Source organism: Pipistrellus kuhlii, unplaced genomic scaffold, assembly GCF_014108245.1.
Source record: "Pipistrellus kuhlii isolate mPipKuh1 unplaced genomic scaffold, mPipKuh1.p scaffold_m20_p_1, whole genome shotgun sequence".
In the NCBI taxonomy this organism is placed as follows: Eukaryota; Metazoa; Chordata; class Mammalia; order Chiroptera; family Vespertilionidae; genus Pipistrellus; species Pipistrellus kuhlii.
Genome location: NW_023425404.1, coordinates 39,101,969 through 39,126,404, shown reverse-complemented (window position 1 = coordinate 39,126,404; position 24,436 = coordinate 39,101,969). Strand labels below are relative to the sequence as shown.

General features: G+C 36.2%; 1 protein-coding gene across 4 annotated transcripts in view; it reads right to left on the bottom strand.

Annotated features, from left to right (window-relative positions):
* The window catches only part of ADAM10 (ADAM metallopeptidase domain 10), a 141,035-nt gene that overhangs the window by 78,840 nt on the left and 37,759 nt on the right, over window positions 1-24,436 (bottom strand). For 3 of the 4 annotated variants that reach the window (XM_036440621.1, XM_036440631.2, XM_045582160.1), the window contains exons 2-3: window positions 22,340-22,490; window positions 1,255-1,373 (exon numbers count right to left, since the gene is read on the bottom strand). In XM_036440621.1, the coding sequence (XP_036296514.1) occupies window positions 1,255-1,373; window positions 22,340-22,490 (270 nt within the window). Of the gene's footprint in view, window positions 1-1,254; window positions 1,374-22,339; window positions 22,491-23,784; window positions 23,894-24,436 lie in introns of those variants that run through there. The other variant, XM_045582167.1, reaches the window with a different exon arrangement.

The following is a 24,436-nucleotide window of genomic DNA, read 5'->3' as shown; positions in this document are numbered from 1 at the left end:
CCACTGCCTAGCAAAAAAAAAAAAAAGCAGAGACTATAAGTTACTTGTCCAGAAAGATAAATAATAAAAATAATTTTTTTTTAAAAAACTGTAGTCTAACATTAAAAACTTAGCCCTGGCCTATCTGGCTCAGTTGTTTTGAGCATCATGCTTTGTGCCAAAAGGTTGCCGGTTCAATACCAAATTGGGGCACATGCCCAAATAGTGGGCTCAATCCCTGGTAGGGGGTGTGCAGGAGGCAGCCTATCAATGATTACCATCATTGATGTTTCCAACTCTCTCCTTTTCTTTCTGAAAAAAATATTTTTAAAAAAATAGTAAGAATACAAAAATATTTTTGTTAAACAGTTTAGGTTCACTCTAAAAGTGAGAAACTTTAAGCACAGAAATGCCTCATGAATCTGGCATAATGAGAAAATAAACACTTTTTTAAAGCACTTAATTTTTCATGTTGTAATTTTGATTGGAAATCTAATATATAAAAATAAAATTTAACTTTCAGTTAACTTTGTCTTAAAAATCTGAGGATCACCTTGAGATTTATTAATGCACAGAATTATAACACAATGATATTTTGCCCTTTTCTAATACCTCCAGAAGATTAACTTACTTTTTAAGCTTTTTTATGAACTTCTGTAATTATCGTGCTCTTCCTCAAACTACTAAGCTGTCAAATATTACTTTTTATTGAGTTAAATGTGTGTGTTAAAAAATAAAATTAAAACAATGTGTGTGTTCCCCACCCCTCCAATACCTTTATAATCTGGTGTATGTAGTAAGAGATTTGCTAGAATTGTAAACAAAAGCAAATACATAGTAAAGAGGAAGGCTTTAAGAGGGATTTCCTATCAATTACTGTCACATTATTTTGGGCTGTTAGATGATCTTTACAGTTTCCTTTTAGATTTTTCCTCTTGTTATAAAACATAGCAAAGTTACTGCTTAATTTCTTGTTCCAATGATCAAGAAATTATAGAAGTCATTAAAAAAAATTTTAAATCTAAGTTTGGAGGTATTGAGAGAGTCAAAAATTCAAAACTTTCAGAAGCCAGACACTGCATAATTCAACATTAAATAAACATGCAAAGATAGATCCAAGATTACTTCATCTTCAAAGACAATTATACCCTTTATGATATATATTGAAACCTCCTTGGGATTTATTCCATCTTTTCTGAAATATCTGCCTCTGATTCAATGTATTTCCTATGTAGAACAAAAATTAAATAAAGGGTTCTTAAAGATTCAATTTACCATAAATATGTCCAGTGTAAATATGAGAGGTATCATAATCCAGTACTTGATTTGATGTTTCTACTTTAAATTCATCACTAAAAAGTGAAGTGTCCCTCTTCATTCGTAGGTTGAAATGTCTGCAAAATGAGATGGGAAAAGGAAAATTAAATTTAAAGGATCCAAATGTTAAACAAATTATTTTTTTAAATAGAAAAGTTTGCAAAATGTGGACTGTTTCAACTTTTCTATTTGAGAAATATTTTGACCAAACTTTTCTTATAAAAATTCTGCTCTAAATTCAATCTAGTAGCTGTGATACAACTCTAGCTATAGAAAATTAAATAGTAACTGTCTAAGAATATATCCTATATAATAAAAGCATAATATGCTAATTAGACCAGATAGCAAACGACCTTGCAGATGTCCTCCCGGACAAAGCCAGGGCTGCAAAGGAAACCTGAGTCCCAGGTCCCTGCCAGCTTCCAAAGGGAAGCCAGCCCAGGTCCCAGGTGCCTGCCAGAGGGAAGCCCAGGTCCCCAGGTCCCAGGTGCCAGAGGAAAGCTGGTGCCGGCAGCTGGGGGAAACTTCATGCATCGGGCCTCTAGTTTAAAGGTAAATGCCAAAAGGCTGATTCCTACATGGTAAAACAAGATCACTCTAAGAACATCTACTTAGCTTGGAGATAATAAACACACTATTACCACTACCTATCTTCCCTCTATAGTATTTCTGAAGCTTTGACATTTTCCCTTTCTTTTTACAACTCAAATTAAGATAATACATGAAAAAATGGCATCTATATTAGATACTTAACATCTGAGAGATACATGCTCTTTCATTTGAAAAAACACACACAACATTTCAAACTTTTATTTTTCTCTGGGGGGTCCTAATTCTTATAATTATATTTGGATCTTCCTCAATTTGGGAAGCATAAAAGACCATGATATTAACTGAAATCATACTCATTCTAGCTCTATAAAAGAGAGGGAAAGACCAAAATGTTGAAGTGAAATTAAATAAAGAAACTAGAGTTGGGAAGCAAAGTTGAAATCAAATCTTAAGACTAATATTACTAGTCCAAAACTCCTGTCTGTGAAATAAAGATAATATATTCTATCTTATGGAACTGTTTTAAGGATTAGAGATTATAATATATGTAAAATCATTAACACACTTTATGGCATATAGGAGATGTATCGATACAATAAATGACACCAAATGAGCTATCATTACTAAACTTTTACTAAGTATATCAAGTATCTGTTATAATTTCTATAAAAGTCTAGACATAACACAATTTCTATCAATTACCCTAAGTTTTCAATTAGCCAACCTCCAAATGTTAACAGGATGTGAAGTACTAGAACTCTCATACATTGCTGTTGAAAGTACCAAGTGGTACAATTACTTTGGAAAGCTGGAAAATTTTTAATAAAGTTAAATACACAAAAATCCTATGACTAAAAATCCCACTCTAAAAGAAATGAAAACATATGTCCCAACAATTGGACACAAATGGCCAAAGCAGCTTTATTTAAAACAATTCCAAACTGGAGACTGCAGGTCTCCCGGATGCCCCAAGCCTGAGGCCGACGCCGCCAGGATCGTGGCGGTAGAGGGACTCCGCTGTCCTCTTTTTTTTTGTTTTGTTTACTTAATTTGTCTTGTCTTAGTTTTTTAATAAATTGTTATTCTAAAAAAAAAAAAAAACAATTCCAAACTGGAAATAACCTAAATGTCTATCAACAAGTAAAGGGATAAGAAGAGCAAAGTATGAAGAAACTTATTGCTACAATGGAAATTTCTGTATGTTGATTTAAATGGTGGTTACAAAAGTATATAGATTTGTCAAACAACACATTTAAAATGAGTATGTTTTATTTTATGTAAATTACTAGAGACCTGGTGCGTGAACTTTGTGCACTGGGGGGAAAGGGCTCTCTCAGCCCAGCCTGTGCCATCTCACAGTCTGGGAGCTCTAAGAGGATGTCCAATTGGACATCCTCAGCACTGCCACAGAGGTGTGAGGGGCTCTTGCCACTGCTACCACTGCACTAGCCAGCCATGAACCTGGCTCAGGGCTTCTGGCTGAGCAACAGTCCCCCTGTGGGAACATACTGACAACCAGGGGGCAGCTCCTGCATTGAGCATCTGCCCCTTGGTGGTCAGTGCACGTCATAGCGACCAGTCATTCCACCGTTCCGTCAATCTGCATATTAGCTTTTTATTATCTAAAGAACAAGAGGCCCAGAGCAGGAAATTTGTGCACAGGTAGAATCCCTGGGCATGGCCTGCAATCAGAGCCCACTTCCCTGCTTCTGGCAGCCAGCCCCATCCCCTACCACCAACAGCAGTCACCTTCTGTGTGTGGGGTGAACAGTGGGGTAACTGGTGGAGTGATCAGGGCCCCATTCGATCACATCCACCTTGGGCTGGCGCCACTCAGGTATGCCACCACCCACCCCTGGTTCCCTGTTCTCCATCAGGCAATCAGAGCCTGCTGGCTGGGGGAAATACCCAAGACATCAGCCGTTCCTGCCACTAGCTGGCCCTTCTGTGTATGGGGCAGCCAGCAGGGCAATCAGGGCCCTGCTCACTTGCACTCGCCTTGGCCTAACACTGGCCGCATCCTCTGCCACACACTCCCAGTTTTCCATTCTCCAATGAGTAATCAAAGCCTGACAGCCGGGGGGAGGGACTGAAAGGTAGGCCGGTAGGCCCCAATAAAACGATCAGGGCCTGCAGGCTGAGGGAAGCTACTGCATTGAGCATCTGCCCCTGATGGTCAGTGCACATCATAGTGACAGGTCATTCCACCATCTGGTCAATTTGAATATTATGCTTTTATATCTATCCTATATAATAAAAGTGTAGTATGCAAATTGTCCCCTCAATCAGAATTCCTCCAGGAATTCAAATTAGGGTGGGAAGACAAGGGAAGAGAAGGAGACCTCAGCTGGCAGTGGCAGCATATGACCGGAAGAAGGGAGAGAGGCCCTGGACAGCAACAGAGGCAGGCAGCCAAGGGAAGGGAAGGAGGCCCCAGGTGGCAATGGCGGCATGAGACCGGAGAAAGGCAGGGAAGTCCTGGCCAGTAGCAGTGGCAGGTGGCCAGGGGAAGGGAGGGAGGCCCTGGCCCGCAGCAGCATCTGGGGGAACAGAAGGAGTACCCGACTGGCAGCCAGCAGCCACTTGGGACCTACCAGTATACAAATTTCATGCACTGTGCCTCTAATATATATAATCTAATATGCCAAGTCGAACCTCAGGGGTTCGACTGACCAGAGTTCAATCACTTGCTATGACATGCACTGACCACCAGGGGGGATGGAAAGCAATGAAAGCAGGCCCCAGCCAGCAGCCAGGGAAAGCAGGCCCTGGCCGGTGGCCAGCAGCCACTTGGTACCCTACCTGTGCACGAATTTCGTGCACTGGAACTCTAGCATATAGACACTTCAATAAAGTTAATTTTTCAACTGAATTGATGTCAACAGGACATATTGATTGAGTTCAGAAAGTGTGTTCCTTTTTCAAGAATGTCTATTTTATAATTTCCCTAATTTCCCTAATCAATCTTGGCATCCTTTTATTCTGAGGATGTACTCACATATTACTTGCCCAAAACTCTTACAAAAAAATTTCTAGGGCTTCCCAGGAGCTGTGGCTAAGAAAGCATCCTCAAAGCGTTAATGTTATAATTAATTTGAGCAAGTAATCAACAAATTCAAACACATCTAAAGGGAAACTTCACAAATTTAAAAATAGCCTATCCTGAATAAACAGGAATCCTGCCTGAATTCTTGTGGTACATTCTATATTTTCATAAAATTACTTCTGCCAACTATAGAAAATTCTTGAATCTACAACTACGGCACCCACCAAACAGCTGCGAACCCAAAAACACTGTTTCCCAAGTGACACAAGCACGTGGATTCAGAGGAGCTCTATACTTCACTAAGGAAAGGAGAAAGAATACATAACAAGACTCCCAGAGAAGATGAAACATGGGGAGACAAAGAAACAGCCTGCATATGAAAGCAAAGCAGGCATCGCCAGAAAAGGAAGTAAACGAAAAGGAGGCAAGCAACCTGTCAGAAAAAGAACTCAGAGAAAAGGAGATAAGGTGGCTGTAAAGAATGGAAGAAAAATTCAACAATATGTGTAAGAACCAAAAAAAAATGAAGAAGAATAAGAAGAAATGAAAAATGACATCGGTGCTGTAAAGAATTCAATAGAAAGCATCAAGAGTACACTAGAAGAAGCATAGGACTGCATTAGTTAGCTAGAAGACAAGGTAGGAAAAAATAACCAAATAGAGCAGCTTCTAGAAAAAAAATTAAAAAGCAGGAGGAGAGCCTAAGGGAACTTTGGAACAACATGAAACAAAACAGCATCCCCATAATAAGGTTGGCATAAGGAGAGGTAACTGAACAAGGAATAGGAAGCCTAATTGAAGAAATGACAGAAAACTTCCCTGATATAGGGAAGAAGAAACCCAAACAAATCCAAGAAGCTCACAGAGTCCCAAGCAAAATGAACCCCAAAAGACTGACACCCAGTCACATTATAATTAAATTGGCAAATACCAATGACAAAGTAAGAATATTAAAAGCCAGAGAAAGAGTTACCTACAAAGAATCCCTCATCAGACTAGCAACTGATTTCTCAACAGAAACAGAAACAAATCAGGCCAGAAGAGAATGGAATGAAATATACACAAAGTCATGCAAAGGAAGGTAGTGAATCCAATACTGTACCCAGCAAGGCTATCAATCAAAATTGAAGGTGAAATCAGGAGCTTCGTAGACAAAAAAGGACTAAGGGAGTTTATTACCACCAAACCAGCAATGCAAGAAATGATAAAAGGTCTGCTGGGGGGAAAATAAATAAATAAATAAGAAATAGGAAGCAAAGAAAGAACACAGACATAAAGAATAAAAATGGTGCTGAAACCAATTTGGCTCAGTGGATAGAGCATCGGCCTGAAGACTGAAAGGTCCCAGGTTCGATTCTGGTCAAAGGCATATACATTGGTTGCGGGCACATCCCCGGTAGGGAGTGTGCAGGAGGCAGCTGATCGATGTTTCTCTCTCATCAATGTTTCTAGCTCTCTATCTCTCTATCTCTCTCCCTTCCTCTCTGAAAAATAATCAATAAAATATATATTTTTAAAAAGAATGAAAATGGTAACAAACAAGTGCCTATCAATAATAACTTTAAATGTAAATAGATTAAATGCCCCAATCAAAAGACATAGGGTAATAGATTGGATAAGAAAACATGACCCACATATCTGCTGTCTACAAAAGACCCACACAAAAAAAAACCACACAGACTGATGGTGAATCAGAAAGGATATATGCACCCCTATGTTCACAGCAGCACAATTAATTCACCATAGCTAAGATTTGGAAACAGGCTAAAAGCCCATCAGCAGATGAGTGGATTAGAAAACTATAGTATAAAACTATCACTGTAGAGAAACCAAGATGGTGGTATAACGTACACACATGTACATACTGCCTTCGCAACCACACCAAAACTACAACTAAAAGACAAAACATCTATCATCCAGAAATACAGGAAAACTGGCTGAGTAGAAGTTCTATAACTAGAAGGAAAGAGAAATAAGATCATTGAGACAGAGTAGGAACAGGCGTGGAAAAGCAGAGGTATAGAGGCATGTGAACCAAGCTGGTGACTGGGTGCACTGTTTTTTTCAACCTGAAGGAAGACACAAGCTCCCGACTGCTCTGAACTCGTTTCTGGGGAGACACTGGGGGACCTGGACTCCTACAGAGAGAAACTGGACTGTCTGGCATCATTTCAGAAAGTGAAGGTGGCTTTCTCATAGAGGTGCGCACAAGAATCACTGTTTACTGTGCTGGGAAGCAGGCCATGGGGACACGGAAACACAATGGAATACTATGCTGCTATAAAAAAGAAGTAATTCTTACCATTTGCAGCAACATAAATGGACCTAGAGAGCATTACGCTAAGTGAAATAAGCCAGGCAATGAAAGAAAAATACCACATGATCTCACTCATTTATGGAAAATAAAGAACATTATAACATGATGAACAAAAAGATAGGCACAGAGGCAGTAAAGCACCAAACAGACTGTCAAATTACAGCAGAAAGGCTGGGGAGTGTTGGGGTGGGGAGGAAGAGATCAACCAAAGGACTAGTGTGCATGTATATAAGCACAACCAATGGACACAAGACACTGGGGGTAGTGGGATGAGGGCATGAAACAGGGGGTATGAGAGGCTGGGGGAAAGTTAATGGGGAAACAAAAAGGAGATATATGTACTACTATATGTAATACTTTAAACAACAAAAATATTTTTAAAGAAAATTCTTGATCGCATATATGAGTATAAATACATTATTTTTCAAAGGATCACAGTATTTTTAAAAATCATTAATTTATATTTTATATACTTTAACTTAATAAATACTACTACTAAAAGAGCATTTTTGTTAAACAAACTAAATAATAACTGTGAAAGGGCTTAATATATTTATCATTCAGAATTGATATTCTGCAAAACTATTGTACCCTAATATCATTATAAGTAAGAGCATTAATATTCTATATGGCAAAAAAGAATGGGTAAAAATTTCAGAAAGACATTTAAGTGCAATATAAGAACAATCTGTGCTACACTCCCTACCCTCTCCCAAAGTAGTTTTATATCACTTAAAGCAGCAGACAGCAACCCAGAGCAAAGTTATAACAAAGAGAACTTAAAAACGCTTGAGATAGACACCTCCAACCCTGATATTGATTTCATAAGAAAAGTGTTTCATATTTACAGAACATTACTCTTAGTATTGACTTAAATTGCATTAAAACCATAAATAAATCAGATCTCAATGATCCATGCAGTGTAAAGTAGCAAATAAGAAAAATAAATAAATTGACCATACCCCCAAAATGAACTTTTTTTATTAATTATATCAAAATAAATTTGCATCTAAAACATGTATCAAAAAAGAGGGAATAAACAGGACTGAGCCTAGAAATGGTAGAAAAAAGCCAGATTGAATTAAATCTGTCATAATCTATGAAATAGATAAGAAAAACTATAAATAATCTATGAATTCTATTAACTAAGTCACTAAATTTCAATTCCCTAATTTTGATTCCACTGACATCCATTTGATAGATCATATCTTTATACTATTTACATGTTATATTTTTAATATTCCTATTGGATAACATATCAAATATCTACATGTTATATTTTTCAATATTCCTATTGGATAACATATTATAACTACCTAACAACATTCTTTCCTCTTTCTCAACCAGCCTTAAATAAAAAGTATGAAAAGCCGAAACCGGTTTGGCTCAGTGGATAGAGCGTCAGCCTGCAGACTGAAAGGTCCCAGATTCGATTCCAGTCAAGGGCATGTATACCTTGGTTGCGGGCACATCCCCAGTAGAGGGTGTGCAAGAGACAGCTGATCGATGACTCTCTCCCATCGATGTTTCTAACTCTCTGTCCCTCTCTCTTCCTCTCTGTAAAAAAACAATAAAAAATATATATTTTTTAAAGTATGAAAACATAACCTGGTTCTTTCTTTAATTGTTTAAACTTTTGGCCCAAAGGTCATAAAAACTGCAGTGAACACTGCCTTATAAAAACCAGTATCTAGAATAAACACTCCAAAAATTTATGTGGAACCAAAAAAGACCCCAAAAAGCCACAGCAATCTTGAAAAAGAAGAACAAAGTTTGAGGAATTATAATGCTAGATATCAATACTACAAAGCCACTATACTCCAAACAGCCTAGTGCTGGCAGAAGAACAGGCATATAGATCAATGGAACAGAACAGAGAACCCAGAAATTGAGCCAAGCCATTACACTCAATTAATATTGGACAAAGGGGGCAAGAGCATACAATGGAGTAAAGAGAGTCTTCAATAACTGGTGCTGGGAAAATTGAACAGATAGATGCAAAAATATGAAACTAGACCACCAACCTACACCATACACAAGAATAAAGTCAAAATGGATAAAAGACTTACATGTAAGACATGAAACCATAAAAATCTTAGAAGAAACCATAAGCAGCAAAATCTCAGACATCTCTCGTAGCAATATGTTTACCGATACATCTCCTAAGGAGAAAATAATGGAAACTAAGGAGAAAATAAACAAAAGGAACTACATCAAAATGAAAAGCTTCTGCACAACAAAATAAACCATCAACAAAATAACAAGAGAGCCCACTACATAGGCAAACATATTTGCCAATGATACATGTGATAAAGGGTTATTCTCTATTATATATAGGAAACTCATACAACTTAACAAAAGGAAGATAATCCGATTTAAAAATGGGCAAAGGACCTGAACGGACAGTTTTCCAAAGAAGACATACATAAGGCCAAGAAACATGAAAAAAATGCTCAAAGTCACTGATCTTCAGAGAGATGCAAATTAAAACAACAATGAGGTATCACCTCACACCTGTCAGAATGGCTACCATCAACAAATCAATAAATGACAAGTGCTGGCCAGGATGTGGAGAAAAAGGAACCCAAGTACACTGCTGGTAGAAATGAAGACTGGTGCAATCATTATGGAAAATAGTATGGAGTTTCCTCAAAAAATTAAATATGGAGTTGCCATTTGACTCAGTGATCCCACTTCTGAGAGTATGTCCTAAGAAACTCAAAGCACCAATCAGAAAGAATGTATGCATCCCTATGTTCACAGCAGCACAATTTACAATATCTAAAATCTGGAAACAGCCCAAGTGCCAATCAGTAGCTAAGTGGATTAAAGAACTGTGGTACAATTACATAATGAAATACTATACAACTATAAAAAGAAGGAACTCTTACCATTTGTAACAGCATGGATGGACCTAGAGAGTACTATACTAAGCAAAATAAGCCAGAAAGAGAAAGATAAGTATCACATGATCTCACTCATATATGGAATCTAATGAACAAAAATAAACTGATGAACAAAATAGATCTAGAGACATAGAAGCAAGGAACAGACTGTCCAATCTCAGAGGGAAAACAGGGAGGTTGGGGGGGTGGAAAGAGATCAAACAAAGAACTTGTATGCACATATGCATAACCCATGGGCACAGACAATAGGGTGGGTAAGGCTTGGGGCAGGGGACAGGTGCGTTTATAAGGGGTTAATGGGGAAACAAAAAGGACATATGTAATACTTTCAAAATAAAGATTTTTTTTGTAATTGTATTCTGAGAGAACAGTTTGGTGGCTCCTCAGGGAATTATCATATGATCCAGCAGTTCTTATTCTAGGTATATATCCAAAGAAATTGAAATCAGGGACCCAAAGAGACACTTGTACACCAATATTTATAACAATATTGTTCATAATAGCCAAAAAATGGAAACAACCCAAATGTCCATCAATAGATGGATAAAAACCTATATACTAGTATGTAGTAAACACATACAATGGATTATTCAGCCTTAAAAAGGAACAAAATTCCAATTCATGCTACAACATGGATGAGCCTTAAAAGCATTACACTAAGTAAGTCTAACATAAAAGGACAAATACTGCATGATTCCACTTGTATAAGGTACTTAGACTAGGCAAATTCATAAAGATGGAAAGTAAAACAGAGGTAATCAGGGACTGATGGAAGGGCAGGATGGGGAGTTCCTATTTAAGGGGTATATAGAGTTTCTGTTTCGGATGATGAAAAAAACACTAGAAATGGATAGTGGCGATAATTATACAACACTGAGAGTGTTGTATGACTTAATGTCAATGAATTGTACACTTAAAAAGGGTTAAAATAATAAGTTACAAGTTATTTTTACCACAATAGAAATAAACAAAAAAAATTTTTAAATCACAGTGTTACAAAAAGATGGAGTATAAAATAAAATTATATTGCTAGCCATATCTTTCTTAGTGGTAAAAGTTCAAAGAAATTTGGTTAAGATAGTGACATTATATTGAGAATGATAAAATTATATATCATTTATATAGGCTTATGAATCTTTATGTTATAGCATTTTTACATATATTATTGCATTTCATCCTCACAGTAACATTGCAAAAAAGGCATGACGCATAATTTTATCAAAGGGTCACAAGGTCACAAGACTAAAATTAGGAATAGAACCGCAGTACTGGGTTATTACTGCATATTATTTTTCTACTATGCCACAAATGCTGAGTGTTATAATAGCTTTAACGTAATATTATCAGTCTCTACCAACAAATTACCTATTTTAAAATCTACACAAATGCAAGTAAGATTCAAAAGCAAATATTTGGTGGGGGCAAGGGGGAGAGATCATCCAAAGGACTTGTATGAATGGACACAGACACCAGGGGATGAGGGCATAAATGGGGGTTGGGGGGGAGAAGAGAGAGGTAATGGGAAGATAAGAACATACTTAATGCCTTAATCAATAATAAAAAATTAACCTTATCTGACTTTCACTGAAAATTGTACTTTGCAACACTACCATAAGAAATTCTATTTGAACCCTGGCTGGTGTTTCCCAGTGGTTAGAGCATCAGCCCACAAACCAAAAGATCTCAAGTTTGATTTCTGGTTAAAGGCATGTACCTGGGTTACAGGATTCATCTCTGGCCCTAGTAGAGGTGGGTGTGGGAAGCAACCAATCAATGTGTCTCTCTCACTCTTTTTCTCCCTCCCTTACTTCCTCCCTAGATCCATCCTTTCCACTATCTCTAAAAATCAATGGAAAAAAATATCCTCAGGTGAGGATTAACAAAAAAAAGGAAAGAAATTCTCTTTACTTATTAATGTCTGATCCACTTTTAGGAATAAGGCTAAACTCTGTACCATTTCACTATTTCATTCAGCAGAGTTCTTTCTTTTTATTATTATAATATACTGTACTATCATTAACTTTAGATTTCCTATATAAAAAACACTATCTGCACTGGAAATGTTTTTCTACCTATAGATTTAACCTTTATATTGGTTCTAAGGATCAATAGTATTCATCTCTTATCTTGATTATAGTAGTCCTATTATAATTCCTTTTTTCCCTTAGTGGAACTATAGTAAATTTATAAAGAATGGAGTGATTATAGGAGGACACAATCAGTTAACAAATTATAGCAATTTGAAAAAATACACCAGATTACAATTTTTCCAGCCTCAGTGATATAAAGATGCAGTTGTACCTGGTGGTAAAAATAGCTGCTTTCCTTTCTTAGGTTTTAGAAAAGCACTCTACATGTCAAGAAAACAAATAATAGAGGTACCAGGCCATCTTTGGTGCAGAAGAAAATAAATTATGCTAGGATGAGGTTCTATAAGTTCTGGAAGGTCATGTACTTTCTACATCTTTATGTAAAAAGGCACCTTTCTATATACTAAAACAGTAAGAATAGAGAGTAAAAAGTTGCCTTTCCTTTTGTGATTTTTATTTTGGCTAAAGATGGTATGGCTGTGATTCTCAGAAGAAAACAGAGCAATGGCTTAAGGTGCATACCTCAAAAATGAAGTCATATTAAGACCACGGCCCTCAACTGATGGAAGTACTTTGGTAATGAAGGGAAGAAACCTGAAAGCAAAATCCATGCTTCAAAGTATTAGGTCTAGTAATAATTAATGTCGTTTTTAAACATTCGTTTAAAATCTTGCTTGGCGTTGACTTGTATTGACATAACCTTCAAACACGTGGTATCTACAGAACGTGTGAAGTGCAATTAACAAGTTTTGCTTGAAAAAGTTTGTGTTTGGTTTGGTTTTTGTTGCAAAACTAGGGCTAAGAAGATGGCGGATGAAGAGCATATTCGGCACTGCATGCTTTACGAGTTCCAATTAGGAAGAAAAGCAAGTGAGGCTGCAAAAAACATCTGTAGTGCTCTTGGTCAAGATGCAGTTAGCGCCAGAAAATGCCAGCGTTGGTTTGAGAAATTTCGCGAGGGGAATTTTTTGTTAGATGACAAGAGTGGTTGAGGCCATGTGTCCAATTTTGATCAAGAAGCTCTTCAAGCTCTTTTGGTGCAAAATCCTCAAATTACCCAACAAGAGCTTGCGACAACTTTAAATTGTTCACAAAAAACAATTTCCAATCAATTGCGTGCACTTGGCAAAGTCCAAAAGTTTGGAAAATGGGTTCCTCATGAGTTGACCAACAACAACCATAATCAAAGAGTCACAATTTGCAGTTCGCTCCTCTCTCATCAAAACCGTTTGCTGTTTTTAGAACAAATTGTTACCGGAGATGAACAATGGGTGCTGTATGTTAATTTGAAAAGGCGGCCTCAATGGTTGGACAAAAATGAGGCTCCGCAGCCCACGCCAAAACCTGACTTGCATGCGAAAAAAGTGATGTTGTGTGTTTGGTGGAATTTTAAAGGAATTCTTCATTATGAACTTTTACCATCTACCCAAACCATTACAAGTGCAGTGTATAGTGCCCAATTGGAAAGGTTAGCCCAAGCTTTAAGAGAAAAAGAACCCGCGCTGATTAATCTGAAAGGCGTAATTCTTCACCACGATAACGCACGACCGCATACTGCAAGAATCACTGCTGAAAAACTGCGCCAGTTGGAATGGGAAGTTCTCCCTCAACCTGCATATTCTCCTGATATTGCCCCTTCCGATTACCATTTGTTTCGTTCTTTGCAAAACTTTCTTCTTGGAAAAAAAATTAATAATGAAGAATACTTCAAAAATGCATTGACTGAATTTTTCGCATCAAAATCACAAGAATTTTACAACAGAGGGATTAAAATGCTTCCTGAGCGTTAGGCACAAGTAGTAGAAAACAATGGCAACTATATTGTTGATTAAATTTTGTTGTATTGTTTAAATAAATTCGATTTTAAAAAGTATTAGAAAACGACATTATTACTAGACCTAATATGTGAGTGTAATCTAGCAGTTCCAGACACCAAGACTGTCTTCATGAACAGAAGTCTATCATGTCTAGCCAAAACCGGTTTGGCTCAGTGGATAGAGCGTCGGCCTGAGGACTGAAAGGTCCCAGGTTCGATTCTAGTCAAGGGCATGTACATTGGTTTTGGGCGCAGGGAGGGGGGGGGGGGGGGGGGGGCGCGGGGGTGAATGCAGGAGGCAGCTGGTTGATGTTTCTTTCTCATCGGTGTTTCTAGCTCTCTATCCCTCTCTCTTCCTCTCTGTAAAAAAATCAATAATACATATATATATATATATATATATATATATATATATATATAATTTTTTTTTTTTTTTTTTTTTTTTTTTTAAGAAGTCTATCATGTCTAAATGGAATAGGTCAATGGCAGGTCTAAGATAGTGATTCCTAGGGGGGGAAAAACTGAATTTAATAGGATATTCCTGGCATCTTTAGATGTCCATTTCCTTCGCCTCCTCTTGATAAAGATGCTTGAGAGAAACTCACATTCAAATCATTTTAAGACAAGTTGCCATTATTAGTATCAAATATCGCTTAGTCAAATATTTAGTTTATTTCCATTAGTTCACTTTTTGAAACAGAAAAATCTTGTCAAATAATCATAAAGAAGCCAATGTTAAAGGGGTGAGAGTATAACAAGTTGGCAGAGGAGAAAGAGCAGAATCAGCCCATGTGTATCCCAATGAGCATCACCTGAAATATCCTCCACAGAAATTCTAGTGCTCAACAGTTTGAAAAACATTAGTTCCAGGTTTAACTAATGGACCTGAGGTAGACAAGTTACCTCAAATAAGCAAAAATACATAAATAAAATCATCAAGAGTACACAAGGAAAGTAAAAGTAAAACTTAAGCTAAAATGAGTAATTTTATCCTGTGTAAGAAGACAAGCAGATCATCAGTGGGAGGCTCTCTCCTATACAGAAGAGCCAAGGAGGGAAATCTGCCATAATAATGTGACAACAGCACATGATTATATGCATTATCACTAGTAACTGTGTAACTATACTATTAGCAAGCAAAACTACTGTATATAAAACACTAAAACAATGATAGGATTTTAACAGTAGAGACTTTATTCAGATATTTAATGTAAATCAATTAGAAGGTAAGAAAAAAGGAAGATGGTCTCTATTGAACACTATGATGAAAAATAAAGCAGGATAAAATAACTGAGTGGAAGAAGAAAGAAGGATGCTATCTTAGAAGGTGGTTGGAAAGATTTCTCTGAATTGCCGAAACCGGTTTGGCTCAGTGGATAGAGCATCGGCCTGCGAACTGAAAGGTCCCAGGTACGATTCCGGGTACATCCCTAGTTGGGGGTGTGCAAGAGGCAGCTGATCAATGATTCTCTCTCATAGATGTTTCTAACTCTCTATCCCTCTCTCTTCCTCTCTGTAAAAATTCAATAAAATATATGAGAGAGAGAGAGAGAGAGAGAGAGAGAGAGAGAGAGAGAGAGAGAGAGAGAGAGAGAGAGAGAGAGAGGGAGGGAGAGAGAGATAAAGAGAAAGAGAGAGAGAGAGAGAAAAGAAAAGATTTCTCTGAATAGATGACATCTGTACAGAGACTTGAATTCAGTGAAGGAGCAAGAACCATGTAACTACGAAGTAGAGATAGGAAGGGTTTCAGGCAGAGAGGAACTACAGGTGCAAAGGAATGTACTATTTGTTGAAGAAAAATCCCTGGGCTTACAGTGGTATAAAGAGAGAAAAGAGAGGAAATAAGATAGAAGAATAGAATCTGGCACACAGAAGGGACTCCAAAACCTTGTTGAATTAGTGAAGATGTGTGTGGGCAGCTAGCAGGTTATTCTTTAAGTGGCAAACTCTCTAAAACAAATCTATGATTATATCCCTTCTATAATAGCTACTGAGAGGGCAGGGCGGGGTGAGGATGAGCTCCCGACTCCGCCCCACAGGGCATAGTTATCCCTACTCCTCACCCAACCAATCAGGGTTAGCCGAGGCAGTGACATCACCACCGACCGGAGTAAAACCCCTGGACTGGGAGAAGTTCGCTCTCTCTTCCGCCATGCTGCCGGCGTGGGTGGGAGGGGCCCATGCTAGCATGGAGAAGGCTCTTTTGTTTATTGCATCAGACTCAGCTCCCTGGTGGTCCTTGGGGATCACGAAGTCTGGGCATAACAGCTACAATATTCCCTATTCCCCTTTGGGGGTAGTTAGAAATGGTAAGGGAAGTTGTCCTCTTGCCATTCTCATCATTTCAAATCTCTCCTTTTTAAAGATAAAACCTATCATCTCTTTCCTAAACTCCCCAATTATTCATTACCATCCATATTCTCCTACCCTTATTACTTTTCCACATCCAGAAGGCCTGAGGATCACTCCTCCAAGCTCTGCTCCCAAGCTCCACCTATCGAACTATAATTAAATCAAATAGGTCTGTTTCCTGTGGATAAATGGGTACAATATTCACTTTTCATCTCCCTCCCACTTAAAGTTTCTGTAGAAGCAGAGGCACTGTTGCTCTGCTATAGCAAAGTGTTTGATAGCTTTTTGTTTGTCTTATGATAAGCCCAACCTCCAGAAGAAAAAGAATACAATGATGGAAACTTCTACTCTAGATCTAAATATTTATGGTTGATGATCAAGTGATAAGAACTTAGGGAGAAGAAACCACTGTCATCCTATACTTTAAAGTTAATAAAACAAGAAAGAAAAAAGCACATAATAGCAATTGTTTTAGTAAAGTAGAATCTTAAATGTTCAGAGAAAACATCGTTAAATAAAATCTTCTATTTGGGGACTTTAAATACATACAAGTGAAGTTGAATGACCAAGTCTCAAAAACCTCATCAATATTAAGTTGTATAAAGTGACCTTTAAAGTCTCAAGATAAACTATGTGAGCCCAGCCAACATGGTTCAGTGATTGAGCATCCACCTATGAACCAGGAGATCATGGTTCAATTCCCAGTCAGGGCACATGACTGCATTGCAGGCTCAATCCCCAGTAGGGGGCATATAGGAGGCACCCAAGCAATGATTCTCTCTCATCACTGATGTTTCTCTCTCCCTCTCTGAAATCAATAAAAATATATTTAAAGAAAAAAAAAATTTTAATAAAAATAGAAAAGATAAACTTATGTGAAAGGATCACTCAGTTTGACAGGTAAGACTAAACTGTCAAAATGAAAAATAAAGAGATTTTGGAACTAAAAATAGTTATGGAAGTAAGCTGAATTTGAAAAATAAAATTTTAAAAAATTATAAAGGTCAGTTTAAAAAAATACACATTTTGGGAGTAAAGTATATGGCCAGAACAGCTTGACTATGAGGAAATGTGTTTGTACTTCATACATTTAGAGGGAAATTAGCCAAGCTATACTCAAAAGATAACTGGGTCCTTATAGTCAATCACCACAAAAGAGGTAGAGATGGATTCCTAATCCAATACCTGTCTTTTGAAGATAGTGGGCTCTTGTAACCAAATATGCTCTTATAACCAAAATGTATTAGCAATTGTCATGAATCATTCAAAATTCAAACTAAAAGTGTTATTTCTTTACCATTATACATAACTATCATGTATCCAAATCTGGACTACTCTCTGTAATTAGATCCAGCAAGATCAAACAGAACTAAAGAAATTCTAAGGATGAATAACATGGACAAAGAATACCGCTAATGTTCAGTATGATAAGAGCAAGCAGCAACAACTAACCCCTCACTTCCTTGAAACACCTATCCCGTGCCTTCCATTATACCATGCTCCCAGCCTTTCTTCTACTAGTATTCTTATCTTTCTTAAGTCTTTGCATTCTCTCCTCCACCTCTCCCTGAAAATATTGGCATTTAGCAAGGCTTTCTCTCTCCTAGGTCCTCCTCATATGCTTCACATAACATATTCAAAACTGAATTTATGATTTCCCCTCAAACATATCTATTCCAGTATTTCCTATGTCGTAAATGGTCCTAGTAGTCCCTCAGTTGCTCAATCCAGTGGTCAGTCAGTCATATTTGACTCCTCTTTATACCTCACTACATGTCAATTAAGTCTAATAAGTCTACCTTCAAAATATTTTTCAAATCTACTCACTCTCCTTCATTACCTCTTGTGCCACCTTAATCCAGGCTACCATTCTCATGAACCGTGCAACAGTCTCCAACCTAATCTCAATGCATTTAGCCTTCATTTGCAGCTAGACTGAATTTTTAAAGTCTATAAAATTACTTACTATTAAAAACTTCCAATGGCTAGGTAAAACTTGTCACCATAAACTCTCAAAAGATCTGGCTCCTGCTTACATGCACAGCCTCATTTGAAACCTTTCTCCCTCACATTTTAAGCACAAAGCAATTCCATCAGCATGCCTCATTCATCTCAGTATCTTTGCACATACTGTTTCATCTCCTTCCCTTCTTTGCCTAACCACTTCCTTTAGTCATTCTTCCAGGATCAATTTAAATGCCATCTCCTAAATGTGGTCTTCTCATATCTCCAGATAAGTTGGCAACCCCCTGTGTTCCCACAGCAATCTTCTGAACATTTTTTCTTAGTTATCACATTCTCATTCCTAATTCAATACCTGTCTTTCTCATGAATCCATAAACTCTATTAACAGCAAGAGCCTGTCCTGTTCAGCTATTCCGTTCATAGTGACTACTACTAAAATGACTGAAATACAGTAGAGATGCTTAATAAATACATAAAACAGTAAGAGGATTAAAACAAATCAAAACATGAACATGGACTTAATAAATTATGGCATGTTAAAACTATAGAAACATCTTCTATAGCTCAAAAAAAAAGCTTAAACAAAAGAAAATACATAACACATTTGCTCATTCCATCCGAAGATCAAAATTCTATTTAACTAAATTTGTGGTTTAGGTTTCTTTAAAAAAGTGACTGCTGCTACATAACACAACTACTTGTCCCACACCATCATATCTTTGCCCTTTAAGTTTGATATGTTATATTTTGTGTTTATATTTGACTTGTTGGTTCAGTATCACTCTCCCAGTACAGACTGTTTAAATATAATTTAAGATTTCAGAACCAAGCACAAATTAACAACTTAATTTTATCCCTCTGTACAAATACCAAAAATATCTGCCAACCCAAAGAAGAAGAAAAACTCTCTAGTAAGTTGTATAAGAGGTTATGATACAATCAAGCAAGGAATCAATGTTCAGAAACTATTTCGAGAAAAAATTGTAGCCCTGGCTGGGTAACTCAGTTGGTTAGAATGTTGTCCCATACACCAAAAAGGTAGTAGGTTTGTCCAACCAGCATAACTCAGTGGTTGAGCATCAACCTATGAACCAAGAGGTCATGGTTCAATTCCTGATCAGGGCACATGCCACATCCTTAACAATAATATTTTTATAGAATTCAAATGTATTCTATTGCTCTTCTTTATGAGCTGGCATCCATTTGTGCTCCCTAAACTACCTCTGCTTCTCAAAGTCTATTGGTCTGTCTACAGAGTTAAAAGTATCCTAGGTTTCTGCTATTCCATTCATTATACAACAAAAATAGCCCTGGCCACTGTAACTTGGTTAGAGCATCATCCCATGCATGGAAGGGTTGCAGGTTCAATTCCTAATTGGGACACATACCCAGGTTTCGAGTTTGATCTCCAGTAGGGGCAAGTGTGGAAGGCAACTGGTCAGTGTTTCTAAGATGGATGTTACTCTTTCTCTCTCCTTCTCTCTCTTCGTCTCTCTCTAAAAACAATAAAAACATGTCCTTGAGTGAAGATTAAAAAATAATAATATAGCCCGGCCAATGTAACTCAGTGATTGAGCATCAACCCATATACCAAGAAGTTACATTCTTCTCTCTCTAAAACCAATAAAAACATATTTTTTAAAAAAATTTAATAGTAATAGCCAAAACCCGTTTGGCTCAGTGGATAGAGGGTTGGCCTGCGGACTGAAAGGTCCCAGGTTCGATTCCGGTCAAGGGCATGTACCTTGGTTGCAGGCACATCCCCAGTAGGGGATGTGCAATCAGCAGCTGATTGATGATTCTCTCTCATCGATGTTTCTAACTCTCTATCCCTCTCTCTTCTTTCTGTAAAAAATCAGTAATATATTTTTTCTTTAATTTTTTTTTTTAAGGCAGTTAGAATCTCAACTTTTCCTTTTGGCATTCCCACTATATTTGGAATATAGTATTAAATTTATTTTGAGGTGGTGGCTAAAAACTTAAGGAGGCTTAATGCTTGCATATTATTTCATGGTACTAAAAAAGACTGAGTAATTTTAAAATAACTGAAGTTAAGGGTCATAAAATGAAATGCTGTCACTAAAATTTTTACCTAGAAAATAAACAGACCCTAAATTGAATCTTTTTTTTGTTTGTTTTGTTTTGTTTGTTACAGAGAGGAAGAGAGAGAAATAGAGTCAGAAACATCGATGAGAGAGAATCACTGATCAGCTGCCTCCTGCACATCCCCCACCGGAGATGTGCCCCCAATCAAGGCACATGCCCTTGACCGGAATCGAACCCGGGACCCTTCAGTCCGCAGGCAAACGCTCTATCCACTGAGCCAAACTGGTTTCGGCCTAAATTGAATCTTTTTCTCTCCTTCAAATCAAAGTAGGAGATTTTATAACTTAAATACTTTTCCCTACAATGATCATTACATTACAATATGGAAAATAAGTTATTTTCAGTAATACATTTATTTCCATGTACAAAATACTTTGTTTCATAGTATTTCTTATTATCTGCCTTTCCATCCATTAAAATACTTCTTAAGCATCTTACTATAAATATAAACAATAACACATTAAATATTAGCCAGGCTCTTTGCCTGTGAGGAATAAAAACAGTCATAGAAAAATAAACAAGAAATACATAATGAAAAGAAAGAGAATAAATATAATGTAATACAGAGAAGTGATTTAAAAGTTCCAAGGAAGGTGTAGGTAAACTTCAAAGAAGTAGAACTTGAACTGAGCATTAAATGATGGTGAAAATTATTTAAGATAAATGATACAGAATAAATTGTAGTTGGTTTAAAAAGCAATCAGAAGATCGTTCTGGGTGAAACAGACAATGTTGGGAAGTGAAGTAAGTTTAGATTAGACCAAATTTAATTTACAGAGAACACTGAAAGACAAATTAAGAAATCTGGCTAATAATTGTAAATTGAAGATTTCAGAGCAATAAGCTGGCATGAATAAGGAAGTGGCATCTCATAGTATGTAGTTTAAATGATAAATGGAGTGGAAGTGGAGAAATCTATTAAGAGGTGAGTAATAAATCAAGATTACACCAATAAAAAAAAAAGTACAAAAAGAATAAATTTACTAATTACAGCAGGCAAATAAGAGAGTCTGACAAAAATACTCAAAAATTTTGTATTTAAGTATCCCTAACAGACAGAAAGAAAAAAAAAAATTGGGGTTTAAGTCAGCCAGGTCTAGGCCAAATCTGTGCTTTGTAATTTTAAAGAAGTTAACTTCTTTGAGCCTTAGTTTCCTCGGATATAAAAAGATATTTACCACGTTTGGGTGTTGAGAGGATTAAATAAGAAAATGTATATAAATTATCTATGCACTTGGAACACAACCAACACTAATAACTGATTTTTACCTCTCCCTCTTGGCTCCCTGTTCTTTATCCCTTAATAATTCTGTCTAAGAATTGAGCAATATGGAAGCAACTTATATACAAGTTGCATTTTAGAGCTGATGATATTGAATTTGTGAGATATTAAATGACTTATTCAATGGCATACAACCAGGTACCTTCACTATTAGTACCAAAGATATACTAACCATAAAACACATAAAAAGTAGTGGAAAACTATGAACATAATATCTTTTTTTTTTTTTAATGGAACCAAGAATTTATTCCATCTCCTAGTTTTAAAAAATAAAATAAAATTGTATATAAAAAAGAAATCATTCTGGCATAATTCTACCATAAAATCTTCTTTAAAGATATATCCTCCAATAACACAATAGAGGATCTAATTCATAAATATAAAGTTATTTAAATAACTGTTTCCTTAACAATATAAAAAGGGCAATACATTTCATAAAAAAAAAAAACATTTTTTTTAATGTATCGATATATACCAAATTCCAATGTAGGCCAAATTTCTAAGTAAGGACCTTTCCATTAGAAAAGGTAAATTAAGGATATAAATTTCTTCTTTTAACTTAGATTGAATATAGGTGAAATTCAAACACAGTCAGGAGTTAATTTACTCACCTTCCATGGGCATGGAAATCTAGACGTAAAAACTGGTCCTCGTGTGAAACTGCTCTTTTGGCACGGTGGTGTTTTTGGTGCAATGAATCCACATCATAAGATAATCCTTCATAATGTCTAATGTATTTAGTTAAAGGATTTCCATACTGACCTATGAAAAATAAATACTTTGAATTAGAATCCTCTTGAAAGCTCATTCTTAGTTCTATTATGATTCCATGACTCAAATATCTGCAAATATATATGAAATAATTTTCTCACTAATCCTAATACTTTACTTTCACATATTTTTTTTAAATTTGTTGTAATGGGAATTTCAACCATACACAAAAATTTGGATGTTAGCCATAGATCTGTCTTGGATGTACATACATTTTTAAAAAATTCATTGTAATGGAAATTCAACCATACACAAGTTTGGATGTTAATTATTTTGTCTTAGATGTCTTTTTCAGATTGAGAATGGTCTCTTCTCTTCATATTTTGCTGATAAAAATTATCAGGAACAAATGTTGACTTTTGTCACCTGTTCTTTCAGTATCAATTAAGATGATTATATTAATGTGTTTTTTCTTTTTAGATTATTAATATAGCAAAATGACTAATTTTCTAATGCTAAACCAATCTTGCATTACTGAAGTAAGTCCCACATAGTCATAGAATTCAATTTGCTATAATTCTGCTTAGAATTTTTACCTATGTTCATGAGAGACAGTGATTATAGTTTTCTTGTACTTACTGTCTTTCTCAAGTTTTGATATCAAAGTAAAAAATGAGTTGGGGCCCCTGCTGGGTGGCACAGTTGGTTGAAGCATTGTCCCATACATGAAAAAAGGTTGTGGGTTTATAAGTATTTTGCCACTCTTTCAGTTCAGATAAAAGTATTTTGCCATTTCTGATAACTTAGAACAATAACTACTGCTGTGTCATTGAAACACATGTGATAAAAGCTCAATTATCTGCATGGATGGAACAAAACTGGGAGAGTTATTAAACAAAGTCAACTTTTCTCTGTCCCACACACAAAGAAACTTATAAAGCAATATAATGTTTACTTTCACTGGCAAAGGACCTGAGTAATGATTTCTGAATCTATAACTGAAATAGATCATAATTCACAGGGTTTATTTGGGAAGTTTAAAATATTACTCAGGAACATAAGAGTTATCAAGTATACTTCATTATTATCTTCTACAAAAGATCTATGTTCCTATGCTAACTATGCCTAAATATCAGTGTTTATAATTCCAGTAATGTTTAAAAAAAAAACACAAAAAAAAACACTGAAGGTAAGATCATGTATTAAAACTGTATTATATAACTTTTCTCACCCCAATATTTAGTAAGAAAAGGAGGAATCATGAAAACAAAGAAACTATAAAAAGCAGTCTAGTCTTTCACTTAAATATCCTCAAGATTAAAACTATAGAAGAAAAGGATATAACCAGTGTTTATGGAGCTGAAACAGGCTGATAAATTCAAATTCTATTCCCAACTCTGTTCAGTGGCATTATGTTGACAGTTTGAAAACAGCGATGGGAGGAGTTTTTACACTACTAAAAATCAAAAAATGTTACATAAAAAAAAATGTTTTTCTTGTTTTCAGGAGAGCCAGTGTACTAACACTGGCTAAAACCTGATGGTATAATCTCTCAAACAAGCAGTCAAGGAAATATACAATCTACTATAATGAGAAAGTGGAAAAGCTTTAGCACACAGGACTTCTGATGCTGCCCCAAACTCTCAGATGTCGCTTTTTTAAAATTCCCAAAGAGAACAGAGTTCTGGAATTCTCAAAAATGTTGTATATAACCATGGTCCCATGACTGTAGAAAAGGGTAAAATACAAAATAAACAATCCCTCAAACTATGACTTGAAGGGGGAAAATATGCTGGTCTCAGAAACAAGGAAAAAAGGAATTGTCCATATAATATCACAGCAAAAAGAATAGTACAGAGAAAAGCCACACAACCATGAACATAATACTATCCAAACAAACTAGAACAAAAACAATGAAAGGATCAATAAAAGCAAAACAAAAGAGAACACAATTGAGAAACAAAAAAAAAAAAACATTTGAAAACAATCCTGAACAA